The sequence below is a fragment of the Zootoca vivipara genome, chromosome 6 (assembly GCF_965207765.1).
Source record: "Zootoca vivipara chromosome 6, rZooViv2.hap1.1, whole genome shotgun sequence".
Classification (NCBI taxonomy): Eukaryota; Metazoa; Chordata; class Lepidosauria; order Squamata; family Lacertidae; genus Zootoca; species Zootoca vivipara.
Window position 1 is genome coordinate 19,465,958 of NC_142589.1, and position 21,005 is coordinate 19,486,962.

The window sequence follows — 21,005 nt, forward strand, 5'->3', positions numbered from 1 at the left end:
GGCCCTTAGGACTCTCTCTAGTCCATACCCAGGTCACACCAAATTCGCATCTGCCCCCAGATCCCAGGAGAAATTCAAACCTCACTCATTTCCTAGGTCCCAGCTGTGCTAAACATTTTAAGCAGTATTATAGCATTTAAAACAATCACAGTTTCTCTCCCCAAGAATCCAGGGAAATGTAGGGTTTTTTTCTAATATTTTTAAAATAATTTTATTATTTAATATAATTTATTTTCAAAAAAAAACCAAAGGAAATGTAGTTTGTTCAGAGGTGGGGACAGCCATCTACATTAATGCTTGGATGCCGCGCGCCATCACTTTGGCATGACTTTTCCCGTTCACTGGGATAGGTTTGGCCACCTCTCGTGATACCATTGCCAACCTTGGGACAAAGGTTTCTAAGATTGATGTTTGAACTCCAGATGCCATTTTGAATTAACATAGCGGACTGAAACATTTTGGGTGTGACTTCACCCATTTTTTGGCATGGGTTCATACTGCCTCCTGAGATATTGTCACCAAACTTTGCATGAGGGTTCCCAAGGGGGGTGGCAGTGGTTTTTGTTGATGTTTGGATGCTGGGAACCAATTAAAAACCAGGAAGGCAGACTGAAATGTGTGTTTCTTGTCACGGAATAGAGCAAATGTGCATTTATTGATGCCTTACTGAACACAGATAATGAATGACCTGGCCTCCTATTGATATTTATCCCATCAATATCAAGGGTGGGACCCAACATTAGTCCTACTCAGAGTAGACTCACTGAAATTAATGGATATGACTAACTTAGATCCATTCGTTTCAGTGGGTCTGCTCTGATTAGGATTTAACTGGATACAACCCTATAAATATATCTCATCTGAACGGTTATTCCTGAGCAATTTTTACACTTGCGTCAGATTGATGCACAGTGAAAACTTACAGAATTTCTTGCCACAAGGTTATGCCATGAATGCAGACTGCTATATATTTTGGAAAGTTGCTTGTCTGTTCATTTAGTCACCTCTTAAGATATTGTCACAAATTTGGCACGATGGTTCCTGAGATGAAGGAGCAAGTTTTCGTCCATGTCTGGATACAGCCAGACACCATTTGGAATAACAATGGAGGGCTGAACCCTGCACTGATTTCAACCACTGATTTAAAAACTGCACTGATTTGTGTGTGTGTGTCATAGAATTCCTGTGCAAAACCAGGTACGAGGCCCCTAGCAATAAAATTAAAATAAATAACGTGTTTTTGGAAGTAGTTGCTACTGTTGAGTCTTCAAGCTATATTGCAACGATATGACATGACTGCTTTGGTGGTAATGCAAATTATTAGCATCTTACAGCACTAGTAGGAGCAGGTTTCTTGCAGTATAAGAGGACGCGGCAAGTGGGTAAGAGAGAAAAACTAAACATTAAGTGCAATCATTTAATTGGAGTCAGGAAAAGGAATTATAAAAGATGACCAAGAATGGATCAAACCCCAGTTAGGAAAGAATGTGAAGAGAGAGAGACTTTAGCTTTCAAATCTCTATCTGCTGGAACTCTTTTTCTTAGAGGTAGGAGTGACTGGAGGGGGCGGTTCAGCGGCGCCCAGAGCTGGGACTTTCACCCCTTTCTGTTTCAGCAACTGGTAAAAGTCTAGACGGTCTGTTATTATTTTCTGGAAGACAGATCCACAGAGGAGCTTTCCGTTAGAAATGGAGGCAGCTATTCCATCCCCCCATCCCACTTCTGCATTGCAGCCACAGCGACAATCTGACTCCCACATGGTTGCCTTTACCTGCAAGGACTCTAAAACTTCGTCATCTGTGATTTCGGCCTGGGGAGACTTGGTGCCAGGGGTGCTGTAAGTTGCCTGGATGATTCTGCTCCGAAACCTTTCAAACTTTCAGTGATAAGAAGGGCGGGGGAATGAAGTGGACAATGCCTTAGTTCAAAAATTAGAGAATGTCATTCCTTAGAATCAAAGCTAATGCAGTGAGGCAGAGGTCGCTCCCGGCAACCTGTTTACATTCGTCCTGATACACGTGCACAAGGATTCCAAGAAGGACCATTGTTTATCCTGATTTCTTTGGGAGAAGATTGAACAACATTGCACCAAACAGTTCTTATCCCTCACTTTCCAGTGAATATCCCTGTCACTTTCCTTACAGCAAAAGGTCTGGTTTTCTTGGAAGTGGGTTTATTGCACAAGAGTGCCAAATCCACCTGAGTTGCACAATCTGGATGTCCCAGCACGCGACTGAATCGCACCCCTGAAACAGGGACATTCCGGAAGCGGTCAGGATTCTCGGTTACTGATTTGCAAGAGCAATGTTTCATGCCATTTTCAAATTTTTGATTTGTTTCCGTCTCTCAAAGAGCACTAGAAACTTAAATTCAGATTTTTTATCCATTTAAAATAGCATGGCTTACCACAAGGAACTCTGGGAAGTGGAAGTGAGGCAAACAGAGTACAGCCTCACAATAAGCAGCCCTCTCTGCCTGCCTTCCTTCTTGCTTACATCCAGCACTGTGGATGGCCCTGGCTGTAAAATTCCTTCTCCTTAGCCCTACCGTTGCCCTTGTGGAACATAGCAGGAAGGAGGATGCAGTCAAAACTAGAACTGGCTCTGCTTGTCATTGGCAGTGGCTGCATCTGTCACTGGCTCTGGTGCCACCTACTCTTGGGCCTCCCTGCCAGCTCCAATGGGCACCAACCACCTGACTCCGGGAGCTGCCGTTTTGCAGACCGACAGAATTCAGTTCTGTTCCCGAGGTACTAGTTAAAAGAGTTTGGGCCTGCGTGAAGACATCAACGTACTTTCATAACATTACATGCGCATATGCATGTAAGCATGCAAGTGTGCATTAAACACAGAAGGTCTTGGGTTCAATCCCTAGCAGGTTGCACTGGGCACAAAACTCCTGGAGAGCGTCTGCCAATCAACGTAGACCAGGGCTTCCCAAACTTGGGTCTCCAGCTGTTTTTGGACTACAGCTCCCATCATCCCTAGCTAGCAGAACCAGCGGTCAGAGATTATGGGGACTGTACGGTAGTTCAAAAACAGCTGGAGACCCAAGTTTGGGAAACCCTGGTGTAGACAATACAGTGGTACCTCGACTTACGAAGGCGACCCGTTCCGTGGCGCTCTTCGGAAGTCGAAAACTTCGGACGTCAAAGCGTCCATTTTGCACGTGCGCAAAGCGCGATTTTGCTCTTTGCGCATGCGCAGACCACGCACGCCGCTTCTGCACATGCGCAGAACACACGCAAGGCGAAAATACTTCCTGGTTAGCGGACCGTAAGTCGAGAGTCAAGGCATTCGTAAGTCGAGGTACCGTTGTACTCAGCTACAGTAGATGGACCAACAGCCCTGCCTTTGTTTTAACTGATTTTAGCAGTGTATTTTTGCACTGCTGTGGTGAAGGGTCGGTAAGAAATCCAAATGTTAATAATGGTAATCACAATGACGTAATAGCAATAATTAATAGCGGTGGTAGCAGTGGTTGAAGAAGCCTTGCGATCTGTGCAGAAGATTACCCTGGCACTGATGCTTTCCAGAATGACTCTGGTTTGCTGCTCTGCCCTCTGCAGGATCTCCAGCTGCCTCTGCAGATCATTCTGCTGGCTCAGCTGGTTCCCAACGTGGTGCTGATTCAGTAACAGCTCAGCCTGGAGACGGTTGACGTTGCTCTGCAAGTCATCAATCATCTGGCTCTTGTCAGTTAGTTTAGATTCCAGATCAGTGAGGTCCTGCGTGGCAGGAGAGGAAAAGGAAAGAACTGTTAACTAAGAGTAAGGATGGAAGTTTTGATTTCATTTGCTTTCTAATGGGAAACTACCTAATTTGCAGTTCCAGGACTAATAAACAAACCGAAACGCAGCTATCCTTTGAAAATTCGCACTGCGCCGAATTTTTCTCAGGCCAAACACTGTGTGCAGCAATAATTGAAATGTGAGGGGAGAGGGCAAAGGGAGACATTGAGTGCTGGTCACAAAACGGCTGCTGTGGGGGCACAGCAGCTTGGGCCAATCATTATTGCTCAGTCTAACCTACCTCAGAGGGCTGTTGTGAGGATAAAAAGGAGAGAGGGAGACACGTATACAGCACCTTGGGCTCCTTGGAGGACAGGTGGGATAGAAATGTAGTAATAAAGAAAGCAAAATACAAAATAGAATAATGCTTTGAATTTAAGAGAGGCTGAGGCTGCAGGAATGGAGCACGAAAAGCTCAGTCTCTTTCGCAGGTGCCTTAGGAGGTACTGGCAAGCACACTGGTGCCCATGGGCACCACACTGGAGACCCACAATTAGAACTTAGGAACCTGCTTTGTGGATTCAGTTTGCATTTAGAGACAAAGCCACCTGATTTGCACTTTCTGAAACAAGAAATGAACTGAAGCACAGTCCATCCACTGAAATTCACACTTCTCCAAATTTTCCAGTGCAGTGGCCCAGACAGGTAAGGTGTGTGTGGGGGGGGGGGGGGACATGCATATGCTAGGGTGGAGCACGACTGCAAATGCATATACCGTATATGGGGAAATATCATTTTAAGATGCATCAAATTAGGGGAAAATGCATGCAATAATGGGCATATTAGGAGAAATTCAAACGGAAATGTTGAAGAATTTCATGAGGACTCCTCCTCTCCAACCCCCACAAAAAAATGCAAACTGATGTGGAAAGGTGGAGAATCAAAGTTTAAGACTGGAAAAACGAGAGAAACCAAAACTGAGTTATTCGCCCTCCCTACTGGCAGGGAGCAGCAACTCACCTGCCTGAGTTTGTAATTCTCTCTCTCGATGGAGCCCATCATTTCTTCGTGCTTCCTCTCCTCTCTCAAGTTGCTAAACTAAAATAAAAAAGCAAGCATGATAAAAAGCTCCCCAGTACAACCTCATTTAATATGTTCGTGGCCCGGCAGAAATCCCAGCTAGAAGGTACAGCCCATAAGAATATAGGAAGCTTCATTAGACTGAGCCGGAGCACGGCTGCATCTAACTCAGTATGGCCTGGGTTACTTAAACTGCAGAACTTGCTCCCATAGGAGGTCAATGGATTCTAGCCACAATGGCTGTGCTCTGCCTCCATAGTTGGGAGACAGTAATGCTACTGGAACACCAGTTGCTGGAAACCACAGGAGGGAAGGAGTGCTCTTGTGCTTTTGGCCACTGTGAGAACAGGATGCAGGACAAGATGGGCCACTGGCCTGATCCAAGAGCAAGGCTCTTGGTATGTCCTTATGCCTACTCCGACTGCCAGCAGCTCTGCAGGATTTTGGGCTGGGTTTAATCCATAACGAATTAAACAAGTTTAATACAACTGTTTCCAAAAAAAAAGAAAAAGGTTTCCCAGATGTGTCAATAATTAACACTTTTTGTGAATTATCTCTAATTCACAATTTCCCCCTTTTGTCCTTGTCCATCCATTTGCCTGGCGTGCTATGGTCCATGGGGTCACGAAGAGTCGGACACGACTAAACGTCTAAACAACAACATCCATTTGTCAATTCCTGCTTGTGAACATTAGTTAACATTTCCAGCGTTATCAAGTGAGGAGTGCTCAATCCACATGAATCCGTTAATTATTATTTCTGAAAAAAAACTTTCATTTCCCTCCATCTGCGTATATAAAAACCTAATCATTCCCACTCTGTAGTTGTTTTCCATTCGATTCTTAATTTGCAGCAAATTCACATCAAATTAATTTGAATTCCCTACATCTTTAAAAGTGTCCTGAAGTGCAGGTGCTCAACCACTGAGAAACGGCCCCCTCCTCACCATCTCATGCATTCAGCTGTTACAGACCAGGCCTTAAAAAATTAAAAGAATTCTCAGCCTTCCCCACAATCCAAACCCAGCAGAACTGTGTGACACCCACCCACCCATCAACATACTTTATTAGACATGGCTTCCAGCTGAGCTCCCCGCTCCCTCAGCTCCTTCTGCAATAATTCTCGTTCTGCGTGAGCTTTCCGGAGCTGGGAAGCCTCAAAGGACAGCTCCCTTTGCAAGGAAGATATAGCGCCTAGGGAATCAAGAGAAAAGCCCATGAATGTGATCGAAGCCGCCCAGTATGGAGCACCAGAAAGTCTCTCCCTTTCCCACCCACCCCTTCTCAAAACTTTCTCCACTAGCATAAACCCTCTGAATTAACAAGAGAGGGACTTGCAAACCAATGTTGCTGTTTCGTTTTCGCCTTCTTGCAGGCATGCTCTCGTCCAATGGACAACCAATCCCAATCCCAGGAAACTCCATTCCGTTCTCCATTCCCTGGTTTTATTTTCTTTTTCCAGCGGGCTACCATGCCCAATCCCAGGAAACTCCATTCCATTCTCCATTCCCTGGTTTTATTTTCTTTTTTCAACAGGCTACCATGCCCAATCCCAGGAAACTCCATTCCATTCCCCATGCCCTGGTTTTCTCTTCTTTTTCCAACCGACACTCAGCAATCCATGGTTGCTGGGCACGCTCAGCTCTCATTGGGCTCTTGAGGAGGTCACCCGCTTTGGATTCCAAAATGATTGTTTTGCATTTCAACTAACCTCAGGGTTCCACTGAGCATGCTCACAACTCCCTCTTGTTTCTCAGTGGCCTCACCTTAGTTCCATTTCAATCAGCGCCTACAATGTGAGGTTGCCTCCAGAAGGAGTGACTCTTGGTTCCCCAAGGAAAATATTAGCCAACCAGTTTCCATATATAACCATCTCAGCTTTCCAAAGGTACCTGTGGCCATGTCATAATCGCTTTTCACTTTCTCCAGCTCGTCATACAGCTCGTCGTTCATCCTCTGGAACTCGAGAAGCTTGATAAAAAGGAGCTCCTCGTCTGATTCTTCCATATGCATTTCTTCGTAAGACCCACTTTCCACACGCATCTCTTCCTCGCCCTCTGTGCGTACCTTTTCCTGTATTTCAGAGTACTGCGCAGACAGAGCACAAAAAAAAAAAATTGTGATGCCGAAGTAAGGGCGTGGGAGAAAGCCAATTTCATTCGCATTTTAACAAGAAACTACCCAATTCATACTTCTCAAAGCAAGATATGAGTTGGAACGCAATTAACCTTTGAAATTTGCACTTCTCCAAATTTTGTGCTGCGGCTCTCCAAGCAAGGCCTGCAAAATATGCACACCCTAAGGAGAAGGTTTGCATGGAAATGCATACCTTACTGAAAAGGGCATTAAAAATGCATTATAGTAGGGGAAACTCCACCCCCCCAAAATGGATGTGTTAGGAGAAATTCACACTAAAATACTGATGAATTCTCACTAGTGTTTAGGGGATGTTGGGTTCCCCCCCCCCAAAAAAATGTCAAATTGCTGCGGAAATGTGCAGAACCAAATTTTCAACTGGAAAAAGGAGAAACTGGCCTCTGCTAAGTTCCTCCACCCAAATGTTCCCCCTTCTTCTTCCATTTTCCCTTCCTGGATTAGACATTTTACTCACCAGCGGGGCAGAACTTTAGGGTGCAGATTCTGGGACACCACAGAGTGAGAAGGTGGGCCCCGTTCAATGCAGCAGCAAGACTGACCACATTAAGTAAGCAAAGTGACAAGGATGACTTAGGCACATAAAAGCTTTCTTAAACCAAGCCAGAAGCTTGCTCCACTTTGTTCAGCATTGTCTACACGGACTGGCAGCAGCTCAACAGGGTGACCTGGAGACACTGGGGATTGAACCTTCTTAAAGCAGTAGGGTCCTTAAGACCGGAGTCTAAAATCACCTAACTTCACCACTGCCAAGTCTGACCCTGATAAGAAGGGTGCCAGCCAGATCAGTTTGGACACTGGAGACTGAGGTCTTGCTGTGGCCTGGGAGAAAGGCAGGATGGCAAAGGGAAAGGGACTCACAAGGGCCAGATAGGCAATCCTAGGGGCGACATTTGAACCACAGGTCAAAGGGCGCCCATCTTTAGCTAGGAGAGGGGACAGGGTTCTGCCCCAGCCCCATAGACATTTTGTACTTCCGCAAATCTTTGTGTGTTTCCCATGCTTGCAGAAACCTCCCCTCTTTTGTGTGGACGGTGCTGGACAGACACCAGGGCTTAGGAAACAAATCTGCTACGAGTGTAGAAAAATTTCTCCCCAACTGGCCTTTAGGCTCACCTCTTTCTCCAGCTGCTCCAGTTCATTCTGATCCTTCAGCAGTGTCTTGCTAAGGAGCTCCACCTTGGAGTCCACCTGTCTATCTGACTGGGCCAGCTCCATTTTCAACCGCTCCAATTCCTGCCGGAAATCTTCCGGGATGCTCTTCTGCTGCATAAGGACCGGCAGAGAGACACCTCGCCTGCGCAGGTTCGGGTCGCTCACTTGCCGCATAATTTTTTCTTCCAGTTCCTTTTAAGGAGAGGGATAAAAGATTCAGAAGGTGCTGAAGCTGGAAACTGAGGGTGCAGCCCTCCAGTAACTTGAAGAAATGCTGCTGGAACTTGTAAGGTTATCTCAGAACTGTTGTAGGAAATACAGTGGTACCTCGAGTTACAAACATCTCAGGTTACAAATGCTTCAGGTTACAAACTCTGGAAGAGTTCCTCGAGTTGAGAACTTTGCCCCAGGATGAGAATGGAAATCGTGTGCCGGCGGCACAGTGGCAGCAAGAGGCCCCATTAGCGAAAGCACGCCTCTAGTTAAGAACAGTTTCAGGTTAAGAACGGACCTCCGGAATGAATTAAGTTTGTAACTAGAGGAACCACTGTACTGGCCACAAAGGATGCAAAGCATAGGGGGCATAGGGATTCTGCCTGCCATTGACTCTGGCTATGCCTGCCACTGTTGGCCTCCAGGCCTTCTGCCCTACCAATCCCTACAGGCACCAGCCACCACTGAGGGTGAATCCACCAAGCATATCCCCAAGCATTTGCCATTAGCACAGAGGCTGTGTATTCACTTTCCCTGCTTTCCCTTTAGTTAAGATTGTAAAGTAAGAGCCCCTGGCACATATAGAGACTTACAGAATTACACACAGACAGCCAATGTGGTGTCATGTGGTTCAGGATCCTTCTTTTCATAGAACTGCAGAGTTGCAAGGGACCTCGTGAGTCATCTAGTCCAACCCTCCGCAGTGCAGGAATAAGAGAATCATAAAACTGTAGAGCTGGAAGGGACCATGAGGATTATCTAGTCCAACACCCTGCAATGAGGTAGCTGCCAGTGATCCCCTGTGGCTCATATCCACTAGGAGCCTCTCTGTGTTCAGTGCCATGGGTCCAATTCAGGCCTGTCTTAACCACATCGAGCAAAGGTCCCTCCGCCGTTGCCCCCCCCAACTCACCGCGGACGCAGAGGAGGGACATGGCATGGGCGGGCTGGGCACTGAGTGTGGGCCGGGCTCAGGGGCGCCGCAGCAGGTGGGCCGGGCTGCCTGGTTGTGCTCCGGGGCACCAGCGCTGCCTCCTCCTGCATGGAGACCTCTGCTGGGGAGGGGGGCAGTGCTGTGCAGCGCCCGGCCTCTTGTCCTCCTCATGCCCCCGACCCACCCCGCCAGGCTGAGGCCGGGACTCGAACCCATGGCGGGAAGGAGGGAGGGAGGGAGGCAAGGAGCAGGGCGAGCGGGAGGGCGGCCGGGCTGTCTGGCGGGCGCAGCAGCGCGGCAACCCTGGCACCCCGGCGCATTGCGCCACCCAGCCTTGCCTTAGGGCCAGCCCTGGTCCAATTTTTGTGGCACTCCCTTCCATTTGAGGTCAGCCAGGCCTGTTGAATGTCCAGTGCTTACTGAATTTTTTATTCTTCAAAGATTATCTCAGCAGGTTTCCAAGTGAGTGCTGATTTCATAGTTTTAACTCACATTTAGTCTTACTGTATAGTGGTTAAGTGGCATGCAAATTGTTGAAATGAAAATTTAAAAAACAGTGGTTCACGTGTCAAACTAGGACCCAGGAGACCCAGGTTCGGGTCCCCACTTGGGCGTAAAGCCTGCTGGTTAACCTTGGGCAAGCCTCAGCCTCTCAGCATAACCTACCACACAGGGTTGTTGTGAGAGTAAAATGCGGAGCAGGGGAGAACTACGTATACACCAATCTCAGGTCTTCAGAGGACAAAAAGTCACTAAATCAATAAACAAATAAGAAGGACTGGGCCAACCTTCGGGACAGGAACCTCCACTGGGGTGATTTCACCCCCCTGCTGGGCCTGGTCCAGCTGCATCTGCATCACTTCCAGCTCCTCCCGGAGGACTGAGATCACGTCGTCCTTCCGGATGCTCTCTGCTTCGCAGTTGGCAAGGCGGACGAGTTCCGCTTCCATCTTTTGCAAAGTTGTATCCTGGGGGTGGGGGGTGGGGAGAGAGAGAGAGAGAGATAAGAGAACAGCCAGGTTGAGACCTCAAAGACACTTCCTACAGTTGCATGACATGGGTACCACCAGGCAAGGCTGGTTCTACAATAAACACTTTTGCCTGCTTACATGGCCAGGGTGGGGAACCTCTGGCCACAGGTCAAATGCAGCCACCCAGGCTGCTCTGCCTGGCCCTTGCAGCAATCCCCGGCCATTCTCCCTTACTGGCCTTACTCTTTGCCCTCCTTGAGAGTTTCTGCCTGGCTGGAAGGTGTCCCAGAGCTCGGATCATGCTTGCCTTGGCAGAGTATGGAGAAATGCATGCTTCTGTATAGAAGCCCTGCTGGAATGTAGGCTGCTGTGAAAAGGGAAAGAGCTGCCCCCGCTGCCCCCCTACTTTTCACCTCTGGTCATGCCCTCTGCTGGCATGCGGGCCCAGCAGAAGGCCTGCCGCAAGGGAATGTGGCCCTCAAGCTGAAAACAGTTGCCCTTGACTGTTGTATGGGGTAGGGAGGAAAGACAGCCACGCTCAGATACAAGGAAGACTATTGATGTAGCCTAGTATTTTTTACTCTGGCAGGCAGAAGATCTCCAGGAGCCAGAGATCTTTCCATCAGCTGTATGTTCCCAAGCCCCAACTCATCATGCTGTCTTGGGTCTATAAAGGCCCGTGTAGTTCAGGACCCCTATATCTTTCAGAGCGCTTCTCCTGGTGTTGAACCTACTCAGATCCATTGACCTGCACCGGAGGCCCACTTCCAGGTGCCTCCCTAGAGGAGCACGTAGTGGAAATTATAAAACTGTTTATGCTTTGATAAATAGCCTACACATGATATAAAAAGCTGTATCTGTGGAAGGATAGCTCTATTACTCTGGCTGCATTAATGTTCGTGCAGGAGAAAACTAGCGTGATGAGAGAGCAGGCTCCAATACGGCAGGCATGCTTTCCCCCCTGAGAATGGGACTAAGTTTCCATGCACCTGTAAAGCTAAGGTGAAGGCATGGCTCTATATAAGCCTGCATAATTCATAGGCTTGCAGACTCCACGTTTGCGTTCTCCCCAGCGGCCGCTGCTGTGACCAAGTAAAGTTGTCTTAAACATCACAACAGTGTGGTTAATGAAGAACTCCACTAAAGGCATGAGTCCCCCCCATGCTCAGCATCCAGGGTACCAGGAAGGGCCTCTACAGTGCCAGTGCTTTCCAGTAAGCCTTGCACAGCCCAGTCCCCTGCTCCCTTTCCTCTGCCAAGCTGCTTTGACAGTCACATCCTTACCTTTTCTTGCAGCAGACTGACGTACCATGGGATTCTGCATCCTTTGAGGATTTGGCTTTTCGGGTAGCCACTGCCTGTGAAGCCCTCAGTGAAACTTCTCCACTTAGGCAACCCAAGCATGCTCTGAGTAGATGAGGCCGGACAATCTGTGTGCGCAGTGGCAATGGAGTGGAGGAGAGAAAGGCACCATCAAGGTAGTGCTATGGATCATCTCTGACACTAGTCCTGAATCTGCTGGGATGCCACTGAAACCCACACAGGTCTAGCAATAGTCTGAAAGCACCCAGGGTGCCATGGGCAATGGTGGAGCCCTTTAACGATACATTTAATACATTGCCATTATAAAAAGAAGGCACCGCATCAGAAAGCTAGAAATCGTCCAGCTCAATTGCCTGAAAAGAGGCGAGTTATAGCCGCTGAAACGAAAGCACTGCAGTTTTGTTTAAGAGAAGTTGCTGAATTGCAACTTATTACCAAGCTTAAAACCATGGAGAGCCTGGTCTGAATAAGGACATTGGATTCTTATCTCATTATACATGATAAAGCTTTCTTCAGCCATCTCACTCCTTGCTTTTTCCTGCAAGACCAATTGCAGTCATTAACAGTCGTCAACAGGTTTACCACACCTATCAGCCAATCACCCATTCCCACCACCCTTCTGAGTAATACCCCTCCCCACCCTCTGACTATACATAAGGGTCTGGTGACTTCTGTTTCAGTGTATCTGAAGAAGTGTGCATGCACACGAAAGCTCATACCTATGACAAACTTAGTTGGTCTCTAAGGTGCTACTGGAAGGATTTTTTTTTATTTTTTGTTTCAACTACGTCAGACCAACACGGCTACCTACCTGTAACTTGTTTAAACATAGTGAAAGCTGCCCACCCCACGCCCCTTTCTGCACATAGTCCTGAGATGTAAACTCCGGTTTGCATCAGGAAGGGGAGGGGAGGGATCTGTGTGGGAACCAGCGAGTCAGACAAAGGCACTCACATTTGAGGTAGCTCTTTGACTCAAAGATATCTGGTCTCTGAAATATCATGTTCCACTCTTCCAATGAGAGCTGGGAGGACAGACTTATAGTGCTGATGTTACAAGGCAGGTGGACTTTGGTTATCTCATTCCCTGCAAGAAGGAAGAGGAAGAGGAAGAGGAGGAGGAGGAGGAGGAGGAGGAGGAGGAGGAGGAGGAGGAGGAGGAGGAAGGAGACGGTTACATGGGTCTTTCATACACACGGTGCATGGAAATCGCCAACAATGGAGGTACCACTTTTTCCGTTTAGACAGCGTGCAGCAAATTACAAAACAAAACCTTCGGCTCTCAGCAGGCTACTGAATGATCACAACTCCCCTCTTCCCTGACCACTGGCCATGATGGTTGAGGCTGGTGGGAACTGAAGTCCAGCAACATCCTGAAGGACCATTGGTTCTCATGCCTACCCGAGGAGACATTTTGGATTTGAGCAGATTCTGGAAGAGGGGCAGGTTACGGTTACAATAGCACTTAGCAAGCTCAGAAGTCAGTTATCTGGAATGTACGCTAACATCCTGACAGTTCAAGTAAGATGTCTTGAGTTAGAGTTAAGATGCCTTCTTGATTGATAACAATGGATGGAAAGGTCCTCATTAAAGTACTTTGATGACTGCTTGCTCCTAGCTATTGCACACATCTCACCTGTTTGGGGGCAGCCCCCAGAGAAGGGTGGGGAACCTTTTTCATCCCAAGGGCCAGGTTTCTTTCTCCGCAACCTTCGGGGGGGGGGGGGCACATGCTAGTGGCAGCTGGGGCCAGAGGCAAAACTGGGTGGAGCAATGAATTTAAATTTTACTTTTGCGGTAGGTTATTTTCCATAGGCACCCCCACACCTCTCTATCCTTCCTATGTGTTGACGAGGGTAGAGTGTAGGACTAGGACAGAGCTTCCCAAACTTGTGCCTCCAACTGTTTTTGGACTACAGTTCCCATCGTCCCTGACCACTGGTCCTGCTAGCTAGGGAAAGGAAAGGAGATGTTAGCAGAGTACAATGCCAGGCAAAAGCACACATGCAGGTACACAGCAGGGGTGTGGGGTTGTGAACAGGATGCAGCCTGGGGAGAGTCCCAAAGGCCAAAAAGAGAGGCCTGAGGGGCCACCTTTGGTGCTGGGCTGAGGTTCCCCATCTCTGCACTACAGAAAAACACTTCAGCCCATTGCTCCACCTAGCTCAGGGATGGGGAAACTTGCTGCCTTCCATGTGTTGTTGGACTCCCAACTCCCACCACTACTTACCATTGGCCATGCTGGCTGGGGGCTGATGGGAGTTGCAGCCCAGCAATGCCTGGATGGAGGACCATAGGTTGGGGAAAGCTGTCCTCCAGCCCACTACACCACACTGTCCTCCCACAGAGACTGCCTCTTCCTCTTGAGCCTTACCAAGGCGAGATGTTGAAGTAGCTCTGTGGCTGTACCTGGGGCACCCAGGGCGCATGAGGAAGGATTTCCGCAGTTCCTCCACCTCGGGCGTGTAGGGAGACCTTGTAGGGCTCGGCAGCTGTTCCTTAGCCTGGGGAAGGAGAGGAATTGAGGGTGCAAAGGAGACGAGAAAGGAGGCACTGCATCGGCAACCTCTGCCGTTAACGGCATCATGCACTGAGCAGGCAGGGCTGGACTAAATGACGTCCAGGGCTCTTTCAAATTCATGCTAGGATTCTGCTCGTATCAAGGCTTTGCCTACCTGCTTCTCGTAGTACTCCCTGACTGCTTGGCCTGCTTTGCTGGAGATGGTTTTGCCGCTAGATGGAGGCGTCCACATCGGATTGATCTGCTGCTGCCGCTGCTTCCGTTCACTCATTTCCTGCAGCACAGTGAAGCTCTTCCTCATCAAGGTGTCGCGTGCCTCCATGAGGGCAGCGGCTCAGTTGCTTCCGTTGCAACAAAGGGGTAAAGAGCCCTGCAAAGTTTAAAAGCCCGTTATGAGAAAAAGAGATCTTCTTATTGTCAGATGGGGTATATAGGACTGAACAAAGACTGTGAGCCTATGCACACTGTGTCTGTGAATAGACACCGCCCCCCCACACGCCTACTGAACACGAGTGGGACATACTTCCGACTGAGAAGAGCCTGGCTGCTGGATCAGGTCAAAGGCTGATCCAACCCGGCCCATGCGCTTGTCATCTGAGGCCCTTCTCTACGTCCCCCATCGCAGAGAAGTTCGGAAGGTGACAACAAGAGCCGGGCCTTTTCTGTGGTGGCTCCCTGATTGTGGAACACTCTCCCATGTCTTTAGGCACCAGACAAAAACATTCTTCTTTACCCAGGCCTTTAGCCATTAAATAACCCATGGCCTGTGGAAAGTGTGTGGTGGGAGAGGACTGTGATGATGACTATTGCCTTATTAGGCTGCCTGTACATATGCTTTTTGTGTTTTTTTCCCATGGATGTTCTGTAATGTGTTTTTAATGTTGGACGTAGCCCTGGGATCTTTTGATAGCTGGCGATATAAAAATTGAATTCATAATAATAAAAGTCCAAACTCCTGTCTTCAGAGTGGCCAACCAGAAGCCCCTGGGAAACCTGGCAGCAGGAACCGAGTGAAGATACACTATCTCCCAGCAACAGGTATTCAAGAGGTCTACTGCCTTCGACAGCAGAGCGCAGCCACCGTGGCTAGTAGCCACAGGTAACCTTATCCTCCACGAATAACATCACTTCCACTATTAAGACTTACCTTGAGTAAATGCAGTTAGGAACGTGGCATAAAGCAATATATTTCAGGGCCGCAAGGTTTAGTGGCTAGATGAACCAATCAAACGTTTTTGTTGATCCGTCTGGAAAGACAAATTATAAAATGGTGGGGCTGAGTGAACAAGGAGAGACCCTTTTCCAGCTGTTTTCGATGTGCTGGTATGTTCTAACAACAGGAAAAGAAAGCAAAAAGAGAGAGAGACAAGATTACAGACAGCCTGTCCTAACATGCGACAGCACACAACTTTAAGTGTGGGTGGTTAAATTTTAAGTTCAGAGTATATACCAAACTATCTCTATACATTTTTTTAAGCACCTATATCAAGGTTTGATGACGTGCAGAGTTATTTAAATTCATCAATGAATCCATTAAAAAGAAACCAATTTAATATGTGTGGGGTGCTAACCCCCTCAGGGGGTTGGACTAGATGACCCCGGGAATACCTTCCAACTACTGTATGATTCTACGTACGCTACCAGCGCACGCATGCGCATCGGAAGCCGGCAAGCGCAACAAAGGCGTGCCCAAAAGGGCGTGGCCAAAAGGCAGAGGCGGGGCCTGTTCTCTTATTCTCCCTCTGGGCGTTGTGCTGAAGCTTCTCTCGGCCTTTCGCTCCGCTCTCCTCTCCTCCTCCTCCTTCCCCCTCACCTGCCAAAGGGCCACGGGCCGCGCCCTCCCCAGGCTCTCCGGCCGCGCGAGCCGGAGCCCGGCCAAGGAGCGCGCTGGCTGGTTCCCCGCCAGCGCGGCCTAATGCGGTTGCTTAGCAACGCGGAAGGGGAACTACAGCTCCCGTCGCCCTCTGGCGCATGCGCTTCGGTGTCTTTTTTTTTTAATACACCGAGTTCTGATTGGTCGCCGCTCCCACGCTCGTCCAGCCGCTCGTGCCTCCGCAAACGCATGCGCGGGGGCGACTCGGGCTCCTCACGCGGCTTCTGACCTCCAGGACCTTGTAAGTAGCGTTTCTGCGGTTGTTGCTTGGAAGGGAATTGTGGTCGTGTGAACGAACCGAGTTGCCTTGCGCGGGTTTGGTGAATGGCAGCTAAGGGCTCAGGCAGCAGGTACAGCTGCCACGCCGCTCGCCACGCGGGGGAGAAGCCGGCTGCTTCAATCACCCCTTTTCTCGGACTAGCGCCTTACTTTATTTTGAGGGGAAGGAGCGTAGCTCAGTGGTTGAGCATCTGCTTTGCATGTGGAAGGGCCCAAGGCTATGTGAGACCTTGCAGAGCCGCTGCGGATGGATGATAACTCTGCTAAATTCAGGGTATAATACAGGATTGCCCCGTATTTCAGTGTAAAATGCTCTCTCTCTCTCTGCCACTTTAGGTATCCTCTCCAAATGCACGTGTTCGAAAGGGTGTGTGAAAGGTCATGTATTTAAGCTCTGGGTAGCCAAGCACAGACAGATTTACAAATTCGTGGATGTGGGACAAATGTCAGAGGGGCCAATAGATTGTAATAGATTGCTTTGAATTCACTTCAGCACCAGCTGGAAAATAATAATTCTCTCCCCCCCCCAACTGCTCTCCCCCCCCCATCCTGTCCTATATTTTGCCAGAAAAAGGTGGCAGTTGTAAAAGGACTGGTGGTCTGACTGTATAAAAGGAGCTTTCTACGTTTCCGGGTTAGGAATAATTGAGGAATGGACCACAAGGATTCTCTGTTCTCATTCCCTGGGCCTAGCTTCTATTCCACTTCCCCCTCTCTCATTTATCTTAGAATTACAGAAATTTGGGTAGCCTGGTTCCTCATTTCATAACTATAAGCTGATGGCACCTTTTTGTTTGTTTTAAAATGAGACTGTTGCTAAGTGTTGGGATCTGATTTGTTACCTCTGTTTCCCCTTCTCTGCAGGAACCAGACATCATGGTTCAGCTGGGTAAGTGGGCTTAATAATATTTTGTCCTTATGTAGTGATGGAACAACACTGGAACCAGTGAGAAAGCCCTGCTGGATCAGGCCAAAGACCTATCAATTCTGGTATCCTGTTCTTACAGCAGCCAACCAAGTGCCCTTTATGGGAAGATCACAGGAAGACCCGAGCGCAACAGTGCTATCCTTACTTGTGATTCCTAGAGGCCTACCACCTCCATCAGTGGAGTTGCGTGACTTCCTCCATCATTATTAACTTTCGGGAGGAGTTTGAAAACATTCCCATTTACCCAGGCATTTGGTGGCTAAAGAATACTATTCTGGACAGCCTCTAGATCAGGCATCCCCAAACTGCGGCCCTCCAGATGTTTTGGCCTACAACTCCCATGATCCCTAGCTAAAAGGACCAGTGGTCAGGGAAGATGGGAATTGTAGTCCAAAACATCTGGAGGGCCGAAGTTTGGGGATACCTGCTCTAGATCACTGGGGGGAAGAATGCTTTTAACTTTGACTGGTATTAGGTGTTGTCAATTGTAATGGCTTTTAGAATGTGTTAACTACTAGATTTGTTTTTTAAACTCTGCCTCTGTTTACCACCCTGGGCTCCTTGGGGAGGGAGGGTCAGGTATAAATTCAGTAAATAGCAATAACAATAAATAAGAAGAAGAGAGACATTGTGACCAGTAGCATTCTCATCCATGAATTTGCCGAATCCTCTTTTAAAGTCATCCAAATGGACTGCTGTATGGTTTTTAAGGCATTGGAAGACTCTAAAAGCAGACATGTTTGAGATCTGGATGTCACAACTCTGCGGCTTGATATTAATGGACAAACTGGCAGCCCTTGTCTGAGTTGAACAGAGAAGAAAGTCACTACTCTTCAATCAACAGGGCATAGTTTTATTACACGTGCAACATCAATAGAACCCGTTTATAGACCTCCCAAGAACATGTGGTGATTTGTGGAATTGTTTAAGGGATGCGGGTAGCGCTGTGGTCTAAACCACTGAGCCTCTTGGGCTTGCCGATCAGAAGGTCCCCCAGAGTCGTCTACGACTGGACTTAATTGCCAGGGGTCCTTTAACTTTTTTTTACCATTGTTTAAAGACTGGAACGACTTAAAAATTAACTGTAACTAAACAGATATTAGGCACTTCCGGGGGGGGGGGGTTGTAAAAACAAAAATCAGCATTTATGAGTGATATATATTGCAGATGACGAAAAGCACTATGGCGTTGGTGGTCATCACTTCCTCCATTGGGAGCGAGTTCCACGGCTTAACTATGCTCTGTGTAAAGAAGTATTTCCTTCAGCTTGTTTAACCGCTGGAGGGAAATCTTCAATAAATGCAGGGTTTCTGTTGAGATTGCCTTTGCACGGTCTCCCTTCCAGGGCACTGCCTCCTGAAAAAGTACTACAATGTGCATACCGTCATCCGCTTTGCTATGGGTGGCTGCGCCAACAGGCCTTACTTTCGGATCGTGGCCGCACAGAACAAGCGAGCCCGGGACGGGAAGCACTTGGAGCAGATTGGGTGCTACGACCCGCTTCCCAACGGCCACAACGAGAGGATCGTTGGTGTGAACTTCGAGCGGCTGAAATACTGGATTGCCAATGGTGCCCACCTCACCAAGCCCGTAGAGAAACTTCTGGGTAATGCCACCTGGTTTCCTCCTTTTTGGGGGGGGGAATGTTGCTCCTATTTTGTTTTCACTTTGTGTGTTCCCTTAGATTCACATTTTGCTTGCTGAACAAAACATTTTATACAAAAATTAAATGTAGTTTATGCTTTTAATGGTTTCCCCACCATGCCCAACTCCTGCACTATTATAACCTATCCCTATGGGTTGGTGGTTGTTTTTTTTTTGCTGAATAAAATTCTGGTTATTGTACATCTATCCATTGAACGTAGGCAGTTCCTGATGGTGATGAATCATAGAATCATAAGAGTGTAAGGGACCCCAGGACTCCTCTAGTTCAACTACCTGCAATGCAGGATTCCCCCCCCCCCAACCCTCCCATTTATTTTTAAGTTGAAAATTTGTCCGGGGGAGCAAGTGGAACGGAAAGCACAGTGTGCTTCCTGATATCATGGGCAACCAGGCAATCAGTTCTTCCACAGCTTTGTGCTTAAGCCAGTGTCCCTAATAATTGGACATGTGGCTTGGGTCAGATGGGAGTTGTAGTCTAACAGCAGCACACACCCCTGACATATGAACTGTGAAATAGTTGGTACATTTTCTGAAGGCGATGAACTCCAGATTTTGTGTGTCCTGACTCTCCCCGCCGTGCTTTGCTTTAGACAGTTGACCTCGAGACTTAATGCAGGGAAGGAGAGCTTCAGAACCAGGGACCAAATGTGGCCCTCCAGCACTCTATATCTGGTCCTCAGAATTCTCCCTAAGCCACACCCCCTCACTGCCCCTGCTTCACACTCTCAGGTGTGTGGCTTGAACTCTGATAATGCCTCTTTGCTTTGCTGGATGGATGGATGGATAGAGAAGGCAGCCTATTGGCGCAAAAGTAATAACTACACAAATTGCTCCAGCCGCTTTTGCCTCTGGCCTCACACCCCATTCATACATGCCCCCTGGAAAGTTGACCGGAAGCGAATGTGACCCATCAGGTTGAGAGAGGTTCCCCCACCCCTGCCGTGAAGTAACAACAAAGTGCCTTTTTTTCTTTCCCCTGCCCAGGGCTTTCTGGATTCTTCCCCCTGCATCCAATGACCATCACAAACGCCGAAAGAGTGAGGAAAGCACAAGCCCAGCAGGCTGAGAGGGCTGCTCAGGAAGAAGCAAGCTCAGCTCAGAATGAATAAAGAGCAAAGTGTGGGGGCTCTCGCTACCAGCTCATAAGGCAGTGCCAGGATGAAGGACTGCCTGTTGTGCAGGAGAAGTGAGCAGACACAGGCTCTGTCTCTGCTTGCAACATGATAGAGCCACAGCCTTCTTCAGGTTTGGTGACGTGTGGCCCACCAGGTGCTCTTGGACCCTCCTCAACCCCTGCCAGAATGACCATTGGGCAGGGATGATGGGAGCTGGAGCCCAGTTCCACCTGGAGGGCTGCAGCTTCCCCACCCCATGGCCTAGCTCACAGCCCGACTCAACATAAGCGTTGCAACACCTGCTAGGAGAGGTACTTCCAGCAACATGGGATGGGAGCCTTTGCAGGACTGCAACTCCCATTATCCCTGTCCACTGCCTTTGCTGCCAGTTGGCCATTTATCGTCATCCAACCATCCGTAGGTTTCCTGCTCCCGTCTTTAAAAATTCAGTTCTTTCTCCCTTGGCCAGATTTAACGCTTCTCTGGTGTCTGCAGAGTCACTGCCTTGTGAGATACTTTATTGGGGGAAAGGCTTTCCTCCTGGACCACTTTGGCAGAGGAATGTTAATAGACTGATGGGAGGGAAGTTTTCCATCTACGCGCCTGCCTGTTGATCTACCTCCTCCCACTAAAAGGTGCAAAATTCAGCTTTCTGGTAAATAAAAAAAATTAAGTTTCTAGGTCTTGGTATGTTGTATATATGAATGTCCAGGGATGCCCAAGAAGAGGTGTGTCTGGCAAAAAAAACAAAATCATTTGCAGGGGTTGTTGGATGAGATTTGAGGGCTCTGGCCACTTCTTGGCTGTGACGAGCAGACTAAACAGAATTATAGACTTGGAAGGGACCCTGAGGATCATCTAGTCCTGCAATGTAGGAATATGTCGATGTTCCATATGGGGCTCAAACCTGCAACCTTGGCACTATCAGCACCATGATCTAAATAGTCTTGCTTTGTGGGTTTCCTCATCAGTGGTGGAGCACATGCTCTTTTTCTTCCATTTGGCAGTTCCCAAAGGCAGATCAGTCTGCAAAACGGCTTTTCTTATTTATTTCATGAAATTTATA

At 48.2% G+C, this 21,005-nt stretch overlaps 2 protein-coding genes across 10 annotated transcripts; one reads left to right on the top strand and one right to left on the bottom strand.

The window, feature by feature from the left end:
• Positions 1–1,403: 1,403 nt before the first annotated feature.
• On the bottom strand, positions 1,404–16,025 carry CCDC27 (coiled-coil domain containing 27). Of its 6 annotated transcripts, none has more exons than XM_060276158.2 (14): positions 15,893–16,025; positions 15,227–15,326; positions 14,234–14,449; positions 13,933–14,062; positions 12,514–12,645; positions 11,521–11,666; positions 10,054–10,233; positions 8,080–8,310; positions 6,702–6,897; positions 5,873–6,003; positions 4,751–4,828; positions 3,515–3,727; positions 1,772–1,876; positions 1,404–1,651 (listed from the first exon to the last, which is right to left on the bottom strand). In XM_060276158.2, the coding sequence occupies exons 3-14, from the start codon at positions 14,399–14,401 to the stop codon at positions 1,520–1,522; spliced, it is 1,842 nt and encodes a 613-aa protein (XP_060132141.1). In that variant the 5' UTR covers positions 14,402–14,449; positions 15,227–15,326; positions 15,893–16,025; the 3' UTR covers positions 1,404–1,519. The 6 variants fall into 6 exon arrangements, with proteins under 6 accessions (XP_060132141.1, XP_060132140.1, XP_088527808.1 ...); XM_060276157.2 differs by having other exon boundaries at positions 15,227–15,409; positions 15,893–16,000; XM_088671682.1 differs by having other exon boundaries at positions 15,688–15,893.
• A 62-nt stretch (positions 16,026–16,087) lies between these two features.
• On the top strand, positions 16,088–20,619 carry MRPS16 (mitochondrial ribosomal protein S16). Of its 4 annotated transcripts, none has more exons than XM_035119844.3 (4): positions 16,088–16,193; positions 17,096–17,120; positions 18,505–18,765; positions 19,809–20,619. In XM_035119844.3, the coding sequence occupies exons 2-4, from the start codon at positions 17,108–17,110 to the stop codon at positions 19,931–19,933; spliced, it is 399 nt and encodes a 132-aa protein (XP_034975735.1). In that variant the 5' UTR covers positions 16,088–16,193; positions 17,096–17,107; the 3' UTR covers positions 19,934–20,619. The 4 variants fall into 4 exon arrangements, with proteins under 4 accessions (XP_034975735.1, XP_088527810.1, XP_034975734.1 ...); XM_088671684.1 differs by having other exon boundaries at positions 16,186–16,302; XM_035119843.3 differs by lacking the exon at positions 16,088–16,193 and adding an exon at positions 16,213–16,505.
• The last annotated feature ends 386 nt before the right edge of the window (positions 20,620–21,005 follow it).